This window comes from Protopterus annectens, chromosome 9.part0, assembly GCF_019279795.1.
Source record: "Protopterus annectens isolate FY-2018-M chromosome 9.part0, PAN1.0, whole genome shotgun sequence".
Lineage (NCBI taxonomy): Eukaryota > Metazoa > Chordata > Ceratodontiformes > Protopteridae > Protopterus > Protopterus annectens.
This window is the reverse complement of record NC_056743.1, coordinates 204665307-204676825: the sequence shown is the minus strand read 5'-3', so window position 1 is coordinate 204676825 and position 11519 is coordinate 204665307. Positions and strand designations below refer to the sequence as shown.

General features: G+C 43.3%; 1 protein-coding gene across 1 annotated transcript in view; it reads right to left on the bottom strand.

Annotated features, from left to right (window-relative positions):
• Positions 1-11519, bottom strand: part of FNBP4 (formin binding protein 4) — a gene marked incomplete in the record, with an annotated part of 825158 nt that overhangs the window by 725542 nt on the left and 88097 nt on the right. Inside the window, 1 exon segment of the mRNA XM_044082091.1 lies at positions 6658-6780. Within this exon segment, the coding sequence (XP_043938026.1) occupies positions 6658-6780 (123 nt within the window).

Here is an 11519-nt window from a genome sequence, read left to right as displayed (position 1 = left end):
AGCAAAAAGTCATTTTAACAGATGGGTTATCCTGCAGTCAGGCGGGTCCTCGGTCGGACGAATTCCAAAGTCTAGGTCCGGCGTCGGTTGTCGTCGCTTCTTCCCTGACGTCAGTGCGGCAGGGGTATAAAAGAACCAGCCGACGCCACCTTCTTCAGTTTTTCTTGCCCCAGATGTCAGGTGCCCCCAGAAGGAAGGCAAAACATAAACTTATGTAATAAAGCAATATAGAATAATCAAAAAACAGTAGTTTGCAAGCAAATACACCATAAAAGAATACCCCAATCAGGTTGTATGAGAAGGTGTTTGTCATAAGGCCTGTCCCAAGAGGGGATGGAGGGAGGGAAACCTGGACTGCAGCTATATTAGCACTCTAACATCTACATTTATGGTAGGTACAAAACTGTACTATGTTCATCGTGCATACAGCTGCAGTCATAACAGATGGGTAGAATCCCAAAGCTAAAAAGGGGTGGCAGGCACTAAGTGGAACTAGGAGGAGCAAGGATGCCCTGCAAGACTGCTGTGGCAAAGCCCGCTCTAGATTTAGAGTAAAGTGGAAGGTGATGGTGCTTGGAGAAAGTGTGCACAGAACTCCAAGTGGCTGCTTCCAAAATGTCCTTGGTAGGAACCCCCATGAGGAAAGCTGCAGAGGTAGCTGTGGCCCTTGTGGAGTGGGATCTGATGCTTGAAGGCATAGTTTTTCCATGAAATGAGTAACAAAAGCGTATGCAGTGGGCTATCCATTTTGAGATTGTCTATTTGGAGATAGCCTTTCCTTGAGCACCCGTAGCATAGGACACAGAGTTGCTCGGATTTTCTGAATGGCTTTGTCCTGTCCAAATAATAACTAAGTTGTCTGTGAATGTCCAAGGAATGTAGTAGTCTTTCCCCTTTGTTTTGTGGGTTAGGGTAAAAGGTAGTTAAGTGGATAGTCTGATTCAAGGCTACACTGGATACTACCTTTGGCATATAGGAAGGGTTGATTCGTAAGGAAACTCTGTCCTGATGGAAAATGATGAAAGGTTGCACAGCCATAAGGGCCTGTAGTTCCGAAACCCTGCGTGCTGAGGTGATAGCCAGAAGGAAGGCTGTTTTCCATGACAAATATTGCAGTTCTGTTGAAGCAGCTGGCTCAAATGGAGGCAGGGTCAGTTTTTCCAAAATGAAGTTGAGGTCCCAAGCAGGTACTGGTGGTTTCCTTGGGGGTTTTATATTCTTAGCCCCTCTGAGGAACTGTCCTAAGAGAGGATGAGAGAATAAAGGAGGATCTGTGTTGTATTGTGCAGAAATGGCTGAAGCATGGATCTTGATGGAGAAGGAAAGTCCACTGTTTAACATCTCAGCTAGGTACTGTAATATTAGAGGTAAATTTATTACCCAAGGATTCTGGCCCTTTTTCTGATTCCAGGCACAAAACAGTTTCCATTTGGCGGAGTAGGCTTTTCTAGTAGAAGGTCTTCTGGCCTCCAAGAGGACATCCTGCACCTCCTTGGAGAGGAGGGTCTGTTGGGAAATCAAGGGATTTCTCCATGCGGCTACATTGAGGGTTTTCAGCTGTGAAGAGTTTTGAAGTTGTGCTGGGACAACAGAAGAGGCACTAGAGGCAGGATCCATGGCGGGGAATGCGTCAGACTCTTCAGGAGTGGATACCAGTGTTGTCTTGGCCAGTCTGGAGCAATGAGAATCAGGTTTGGCCTCTCTGCTCTGGCTTTTAATAGAACTTTGGGCAGCAGAGGAAGAGGTGGAAAGGCATAGACTGTCAATGTTGTCCAATTAAAAGAAAGTGCGTCCACTTTCCAGGCCTGTGGATGATAGGTCCTTGAGCAAATTTTTTTCAGTTGGTAATTTCTGTGGGTAGCAAAGAGATCTAGGTCTGGCTGTCCCCATGCCTGAGTTATCTTTGCGAAAACTTGAGGATGCAACTTCCATTCGTGTGGATCTGTCATATTTCTGCTTAGGCTGCCAGTGTGTTTTCCTTCCCTGGCAGGAATTGTGCTTGAAGTTGGATTTGCAATTCCAGAGCAGTGTTCCAAAGGGACATAGCTAGTCTGCACAGGGGGGTAGGAATGAGTTCCTCCCTGTTTGTTTATGTACCACATCACTGTGGTGTTGTCTGTCCTTATTAATAGCTGGCCTGGATGCAGTAGGTCTTTGAAGGCCATAATAGCATTTTGCACTGCTAGCATTTCCTTTTGATTGATGTGTAGGTGCTTCTCTTTTTGGGACCATTTTCCCTGAATGCACTGATCTGTCATGTGCGCCCCCCAGGCGTAGTCCAAGGCGTCTGTTGTGATGATTTGATTTGCTTGAGGTATGCAGAAGGGGAGACCTATGTTTCTTTGGCATGCTTGAGCTCACCACAGAAATTCCTTTTGAAGACATGGAATGAGTGGTATAATTGTTTCCAAACTGTGGCTGTGTTGAGACCATAAGTTTTTTAGGTACCATTGCAGTTTCCTCATATGCAGCTTTGCACATGGGATCAGCAGGATGCAAGATGCCATGAATCCCAGAGCCTGCAGGACTTTCCTTGCAGTCAGCCTGGTGCAGGTTGCCATTTTGCTGAAGTATTGAGATAGTTGCCCTTGCTTCTCTGGCGTGAGGTAGGCCATCTGGGTGTTTGTATTCAAGCTGGCACCCAGGAAAATTATTGTTTGAGAGGGTATTAGTTTTGATTTCTTTTTGTTGACTGTGTATCCCAGAAAGTTCAACAGTTTTATTACAAACGCCAGGTGTTTCAGAAGTATGTGCTTGCTGTCTGCTTGGATCAGGCAGTCGTCCAGATATGGGTATATTTGTATCCCTTGAAGTCTGCAGAAGGCAATTACTGATGCCAGGCATTTCGTAAACACTCTGGGCGCAGTAGATAAGCCATAGGGCAATGCAGAGAATTGATAATGGGTTGAACCTGCAAGAAATCTGAGGTATCTTCTGCAATCTTGTCTGAAAGGGACATGCAGGTATGCCTCCTTGAGGTCCAATGTTACCAGCCAAGACTCCTTGCCCAGCATGGGAAGAAGCTGCTGTAATGTAATCATCTTGAATTTTGGTACGAGTAAATGTGTGTTTAGGATGGATAGGTCCAAAACAGGTCTCCAATCTTTGTCCTTCCTTGGTACCAGGAATAGTCTGGAATAAAAACCTTGACCCTGTTCTTTTGCAGGTACCTCTTGAATAGCTTTCATGTCCATGAGAGCTGAAATTTGTTTTTGTGCCTCTGCCCTTTGATTTTGTGGCAGGTTTGGCGTGCCTCTCATTTTTGGAAGGGTGTGAAAGTGGAATCTGTAGCCTCTGTCTATAATGTCCAGGATCCATTTGTCTTTTGTGACAATATGCCAATTTTTTTGAAAATAATGCCAGTTTTCCACCTAAAGGTGCTGCCATTAAAGCTTTGCTTGGCATGCAAAGGGGAAAGTCATTGTGTCTGCTTTCTGAATGACTGTGATCTATCTTCTCCACCTCTTGGGGTAGGTGCTTGCCATTGTCTGGCTCTGAATGATCCTTGAGATTGCCCTCTACCCCTCGGGCGCCTGTATCTGCCTCTGAGGTCTGTCCGTGGCTGGGAAGGACCAATTTTTTGAAGGCCAGTTTCTGCTGAAATGTGGAGGTTGTACCTGTAGGAAATCTTTCACTGTTTGCATTGATCTTGCCTTTTCCTCCATTTTCTTTAGTACCTCCTCAGCTTTAACACCAAACAATACATCTTTTTGAAGAGGTGCATCTAGTAATTTAGCTTTGACATGATCTGGTAAGGTTTGCTCTTTGAGCCAAGCATGTTTACGTATGACCGACCTTGTAACAGCAGCTCTACATGAGGCCTCTAAAGCATCAAAACCACACTGCAAGGTATGTTTACCCACTTGCTCTGCACTATGCAACAAATCCTGCAACTCCTTTAAATCTGGTTGCTCAGGTTGTGTCATTTTGCTTTTCAATTGAGATAACAAAAACTGTTGATACTTTAACATATGGAACTGACAGTTTAATGCCCTCATGGTTAAAGTGGCCGTGGTGTACACCTTTCCCCCCACCTTTCTAAAGCTCTGGAATCTCTCTCTGAAGGTAATGGGTTTTTAGCAGTTGAGGCCTTAATTCCCTTGGGACCCTGTGAAATAGTTTCTGGGTCAGCAGCATGGCTTTTGTATAGGAACTGGTGTGAATCAGGAACCCGGTAATACCCGTCAGGTTTAACAGGAGCTGCAGGTAAAGAATCTGGGTTGAGGCTGGCTTCTGTGTACACATCATCTAATATATCTAAGACAGGAGGGATAGCCAGAGGCCTGTGCTGGGGAAGCAAGAGAAAATCCCTGAGCCTTTTCTTGGAATCTGAGTAATCTTGGCCTTCCCAGTGAAAGTGTTCCCTCAAGGTATGTAGGGTTTCCCCAAAAGAATAGTCCTCAGGGGGGGAGACCGAGGGAATGGACTCCTCAGCATCAGAGTCTTCAAAAGGGGAATAAGAATATTCCTGGTCCTCAGAATGTTCTGAGGTAATAGAAGCTTGATCTGAGGAAGGGTAGTCTTCCTCCAATCTGGGCCTTTTGTCCGAGGGGGGTTGAGAATCCCTGATAAGAGTAATCAAATCCTCAGCCATTTTGAGCATCTGTTTTTTAGGCATAGGGCCTTGAGAGGGGGTCTGTGGTCCTTGTGTTTTAGTTTTCATGGCTGCTTTAGATTTTGTGAAGGCCCTAATGGAAAAGGAGGCAGGCCTTTAGACACCTTGAGAAGTGGCAGGCCTGTCTAAACTCTGAGTTTCCCCCGCCAAGAGTGGCGTCGGTATCTGTAGTCGGAATGGGGGCCAAGGAGCCTGCGACCTCGAGCACAGAAGACACCGGAAATGAAGCGTCATCGGTACTCAGGGGCTGCGTAGGCGCGTCGCTGAGAACCGGAGCACCGGTAGTCGGCTTTAGCGTTGTGTCAGTAGAAGTCACGGACCTCATATGTCGGTCCTTATCTTTGCGTCTTTTACTCAAAACTGGAGTCAGAGTATCCGACGACATAATGTAATTACATTTTTTACCAAAATAGTAGTGTGCGAACTCCGCCCGACGCTTAATAGTGCATTTGTTGAATCTAGCACAAAAACGGCAGGCCGAGACGTCGTGGTCTGGGCCTAAGCAAGGAATACAGAAAGAATGGAAATCCTTATACGGTATTTGCTTCCCACATGAAATGCGAGTATTAACTTTGTCTGACATCGGTCTGGGGCAAGAAAAGTTTCCCCAACGGGGTACTTAGCTTTCAAGAAGACTTCGGCTGAAATATTTTCGTAAATCTCAGAAGCTGGCCGACCGGCACTTGCGAACTGCTTCTGCTTCGGGCACCGCGCAGCAAGAAAGACTGAAGAAGATGGCGTTGGCTGGGTCTTTTATACCCCTGCCGCACTGACGTCAGGGAAGAAGCGACGACAACTGACGCCGGACCTAGACTTTGGAATTCGGCCGACCGAGGACCCGCCTGATGGCAGGATAACCCATCTGTTATGACTGCAGCTGTATGCACGATGAACATCTACACAAGAATGTAGAAAGGTAAAAAAATGAAAATTACCAATGATAGACAAAGGAAAAAAGAGGGAAGCAGAAATTACCAACTAGAGGGTAAGGGATGAGAAATGTACGAAAATGTAAGGATTTTGGAAGATTATCAATTGGAAAAAAAAAAAAAAAAAACTATCGCTTACCTCTGAAAGCTGGACAGCTAGGTTGAGCATGTCTTTTCTGCAAACGTGGCAAATGAGATCTGAGGTAGTTTCTGGCTGGTGCATTATGGGTAAGAGAAGCAAGAGAGCTTTTTGGTTACCACGAGCTTTAGTGTTGGTAGAGCTGGATCAGATCGAAACTCATCAGTTGAGGACAGAATGAAAGTTGACATCAGATTTACTTTTTGAGCTATGATACAGAATTGGAATTGCCTAGACATAAGTAAGGCCTTGCTGAGTCTAATTATGGTGGCTGCCAAGAAAGAAATAACTAGAAAAGGGAAATCGTACTCTAAACCAACCATACTAGTAGTCAATGTAGTAACAGAGATAAACAATGATTGTGTAGACTACACGTTATGTATAATTTTTGCAAATAAAATTATGTCAATATGGTTTGTGATGTATACTGCTTGCAATGAAGATTATGTCAATATGGTTTGTTTTCATTTATATAAATGTACGATTGCCTATGTCATAAGTGATGATAAAAATGTTTATTTAGAAAAAATAATTAAACACAATAGTACCAAACACTGTAATACAGTGCAAAGTCTGGACTCCTTCATAATTATATATAGGCATTCTAATAGTTATCAAATAAAATAGGCATGTAACAGAAAGAAGTCAAAAGGAACCCACTGTAAGATGTACTTTAGTAACAGAAAAACAAAAAAGTGAGGCAATTACTCCTTTCATTAAACTAGTTGCTCAAATGCTACCTGGAATACTGCATGCAGTTTTCAAGTTAAAGAGCAGTAGTAAAGACCAGCCATCTGGATGCAAACAGTTTTTTTTTTTTTTTTTTTTTTTTTTTGTTAAGTTTGTATCCTGCAAAACCCTTTATTTTTTACACAAGCATCAGGGCAAGTGTTTTTGAAAATGCTATGTTACTGCCACAATACAGTCACAAAGCCCTAATAAATGACCCCAGCTTACAACCATACCAGTAGTACCTGTGGATTTCACTGGAGCTGCTTGAACTTTCACCAATGCATTCTCAGGTTTCCTCACATTTGGTGTCACTTCACTGGATTTTGGTGCATCTGCAGCAGCAGCAGCTTCTAACTCTTGTTCCTCTGTAAACGAAAGAAAAATTGTAAGTGGTCTGAAAATACAAACCTGGAAACTCTTCCTTCGAACATTTAAAAACATTTAATTTGCCTTCCTAGAAGGTTCATTCATATCTGTTCGCCTCTCACCAAACAGGTGAGACACCAGATTCCTACAGGTTACAAACTTATGTCTACACTGTAGCTACAATCACCTCCAGTAACTGCACATGAAGGAAGCCACTCTTCCACAGCTTCTTCAGAATTAGATCCTTAATTCATGCAAGATGGTTAACTCCTCTCCCAAATACATAGAACTAACTTTACATACTTTAGGACAGCCAATTACACAACACCTTAGCCTTAACACTTAACTCACTTGCCCATTTTTTACAATTCTCTTATCTCAGAAGCTTTTCTTTCCAATGAGTCTAATTATGATGGCTGCCAAAAAAGCAATAACTAGAAAATGGAAATCAAAGTCTAAACCAACTTTACTAGAAGTAAAAGACAGTAACAGATAAAACAACTGGAACTGGGAACTTGGCTATATTAAACGTGATGTATAATGTTTGCAGCTACAGTTGTGTTGGCATGATTTGTAAGATATAATGTTTGCAACTGAGATTGTGCCACTATGATTTTTTTTCATTTATATAAATGCAAGATTATTACATTATCGTGCGTGACAAAGATGCTTCTTGTAAAAAAAAGAAAAATCTACAAAAAGGAAACAAAGGAAAGTTATGTACGGGACACCTATAGCTCAAGATTTTCAAGTTTTTTTTTCAATTAGCAGGGTGTTTAGTGAATGCCCTTCATTCTACTAGGAGCAGTTTTTTTTTTTTTTTTTTTTTTTTAATGATATTGTTTCCGAGTAACGATATTGCTTCCGAAGCCACCTCCTTTCTTCAGCCTTACCAGCTTTGCCAAGGTTAAAGAAATTCCAGTGCCAGCACTGCAGATGCATAAGTACATTGCTGAGACTACTCCCAAGGCAACCAGACTCTGACTAGTGCTTCAGGCACTTAGTGCTTGTATGGAGGATGAAACAGAAGACAACTCCAACTCTGGAAATAAACAGCACTTTCTGATGCCTGCTGCCTGAAAATGGAGTTCCCCAATTCGCCTGCCAATGCGACAAGGATGTCCTGTTTTGAAAAAGTGTATACAAGAACTAGACCAAGTCTCCTGCACTACGGTTATCATAGGTAGGTACTAGGCTACTGGCCATAGGGTCTATATAAGCTTAGCCAAAAAGGTACCCTGGCTTTCGCCACCCAAGAAAATTATTTTCCTGTGCCCCTGTCGAGCAGAGCCACAGAAGTGATCCCAGAGGTGAATTTCCTATTTCCCATCCGATCATCAAGATTTTTCTTGAAGAGTGCTAATGAGGAGCTTTGTTTGCTACAAACAGGTAAGTTTGCTCCAGAGTATGGGAAGTCTCTGGGACAGGAATCTATCCCTCAAGCATGTTCCGTTTATTGTGGTGACAAGGTTTAGGTCCCTACAGTGTGTAGCTCGGAGGGATTGGGATTTCATTAAGTGGAGCATGCCCAACAGCTCTGGGTTTGACATAACTTTGTATGTTAGGCAGAGATCGTCTCCAACTAGGCGATATGCGATGGAGTAAAGCTGAAGTTTGAGGCGGTCTACATAGGGCATCTGTTTGAGGCCGGTAATACTCTGTGAAGTTTTTCTGCAGCTTTTCCAGTTGTTGTAGAGATCTTGTGAGGTACATACCAAAAGGGGCATTGTACTCTATAATGGGTCTAATGAGTGATGAGTAGAGTGGAACAATTACCTCTTTTCCTGGATGAGAAACCTTTTGTGATGAGGTGTGCCATGTAGAAGGATTTCCAGACTACTGTGGCAATGTGATCAAAGGAGAGACTACTGTCCACCTGTGTCCCAAGGTCTCTTATCACACTTTCAGTGTTAAGTGGACTACCGCCTATGTGGTAGTTCATGGGTACAGAGTTTTTTACCAAAAGGGATGACAATGCACTTTTTGGCACTGAGCTTGAGGCCATGGCTTTGACACCAGGCATCTGTCTCAGTGAGGCCCTTTTTTTAGGATGTCCACATCATTAGGAGTTTCAATTATGGCTCCTAATTTGCAGTCATCTGCGTACTTAGTTAGCCAAAGACCTTCTGCGTTAGCCTGTACTTCAGAGAAGCAGATACCAAACAGGAGAGGACCTAGGACTGAACCCTGTGGTACTCCAGTTGTCTGAAGTCGGATTTGGAGTCTGCTACTTTCACAGTGTGGGTTCTGCCGGTGAGCCACATAGCAACCAATCTTGTGACACAGGGATTTATACCTAGTTTAGTGAGTTTATCTATAATTCCAGAGTGGGGGATGGTGTCGAAAGCCTTGGCGAGATTTAGATAGGCTGTGTGAACCACCTTACCCTCCAACGGCTTTGGTGACTGCTTCAAAGTAGTCTTATCAGGTTTAGGAGACATGATTTGCCTTTTACAAACGCGAACTGGGTGGGGTCCAGAGTTTGGAGATTACCAATGTCTTTGTTTATAAATTCCATGATGATACGTTCCATGGCCTTGCAGACCAGGCTTTTCATGCTAATGGAGCGGTAGTTCCCAGGGTCTGTGGTGGCTCCCCCTTTGAGTGGGATAACAGTCACTGTGCTCCATTCAGTGGGCACAAAACCTGAGGCGAGGCTATGACTGAACATGGTACTTAGGTGGGGTGCCAGTTCGTTCTGTAGTTAGTGTAGAACACAGCCTGGGATGCTGTCAGGTCCCATGGACACTGTGCTCTTGGCTTTGGAGAATGTTATTTTTACCTGTGCAGCTGTGATTACAGGAACTTTGCATTCTTCCGGTATAGAGAGGTTTTTCTGTTAGAGGGTGAGAGGTGGGTAAAGTTAGCACTGAACCTATCTGCCAGGATGTTGACAATATCAGTTGGTTCTGTATATTTACTGCCATTGTGCTTGTCAATGTCAAAATGGTCAACAAGGTTTCCTACTCAAATGCAACTGCAGTTAGCATCCTGCATTGACATGGAGAGCACTGTTCTAATTAATGTCAGATGGGCTGGTGTCAGAGAAAATGTCTGTGAAGCAGGAAGATGATCCAACACTGTTACTGGGTTGGGAACAACAAAGCAGCAGATACTAAAGCCAGAAAATAAAAATACTGTCCTGTGTCGAAAGGAAGGACATCCTAAAGGCAGCACAGACAACACTGGGGCCCAGAATAAGTCCATCTAAAGTCCAAGAAGTTGTTTTTGGGAAATGTGAACAGAAAAAAAGGACATTCTAACAGAAGAACTCAGGAATACATAGGAAATACCTGTGCTGCAGCTCCACAATGGCCTTGCCAAGCTCAACATATTTGGTGATAGGAAGAGCAGGAGACATTTCAAAAAGACATGCTTTATGTCTCCTCTGTAAAATTAGTGCAAATCATATAGGAGCAAGTGCTATGGACATCAGCCAAAAATACATCTGTTCTGACTGCCAGTATGAGTGACTTGCTAGCTGCAGTCACACTTAGAGGAACAAGTAACAAGGTGTTGAGCAAGGATGAAAACTAAGGAAAACAAGTCTCACCATAAAAGTTAATGGTCTAAAAGGAGCAAGTTAAAAACTATGCAAAAAGGTTCAAAACACTGCAAAAAAGGGACAAAAGGTGGTCTCAGTAGAACAGAGCATGTGCATGTACCTTTAAGAAGAATTTCCAGATGTAAACACGTGCATACAAATAGTGAGCACGTGCAAGCAGCAGTGTCATTTTGAGAGAACAGCCAGAGTGTTAACATGTACGACGAGTGTGGTCGTCTCTCTGCATCTGCCTCCGTCTCTGTGTGCGTCTGTCTGTCTAAAATAAAGCTGCCTGAACTGAACCCACGAATGTTAATCTGTTTCATCCTGACCAGACAAGCAACAGTCACCAACCCATTCTTGAGAAACCAGAAAGAAGCAGATTTCAGGAGTTTTAACCTGACATAGCCTAAGGCAATTTGGAACCTAATCAAATCCATTAATCAGCAGGACAAAACAGGAAGTGGTGGGGAGAGACACTATCGTAGGTCGGAAAAGAAACAGTAGCCTGTGAAAAATATTATTTGGAGAGCTGTGTGTGCATAAGGTGCCCAGGTTCATCTAGAAGGTTAAATGAGGACCAAACCCCTTAACTAAAAGCAATGTTGTGAAACATCTCTGCCTAAAGTCGTGAGGTCTACAAAGATATTAAACTGGAAGCAGACAGCTAGTAGCATCAACCACCTCACTTTCACTGCTGAGTAGGTGAACCAGACAACAGCACTCAGCTTCACAGAAAAAAAAAATGCTTCATACCGAATATTTGCAGATTTTTTTCAACTCATCAATCCCATTCCAGCACCACTGAAACATAAGGAAGGTGAAACAGCTGCCTATAACTGTCAGAGCTAATAGAGCCATTAATTTCACTTACCATCAAACTCCACCTTGACTACTGTCCTAACTCCCCTGCTTAACAGTTATAATTCGTACCTCCTAAGTAGCCATCCAGTTGTCAGAATTTTGACACAATGTCACAAGACCAAATTTCAGGGCTATGTCTGAAATTAAGGTACAGCCCAATACCCTAACAATGGGCGATTTCAACTACCCCACAATCAACTGGGAAAACTACTAACTCATTTGCTCAACATTTTCTAGAATTCATTAATTCCAATGCCCTGGATCAGCTTGTCCATACCCCCACCAGGGGCAACAATATCCTGGACCTGGTCATTACCAATATGGGTAACC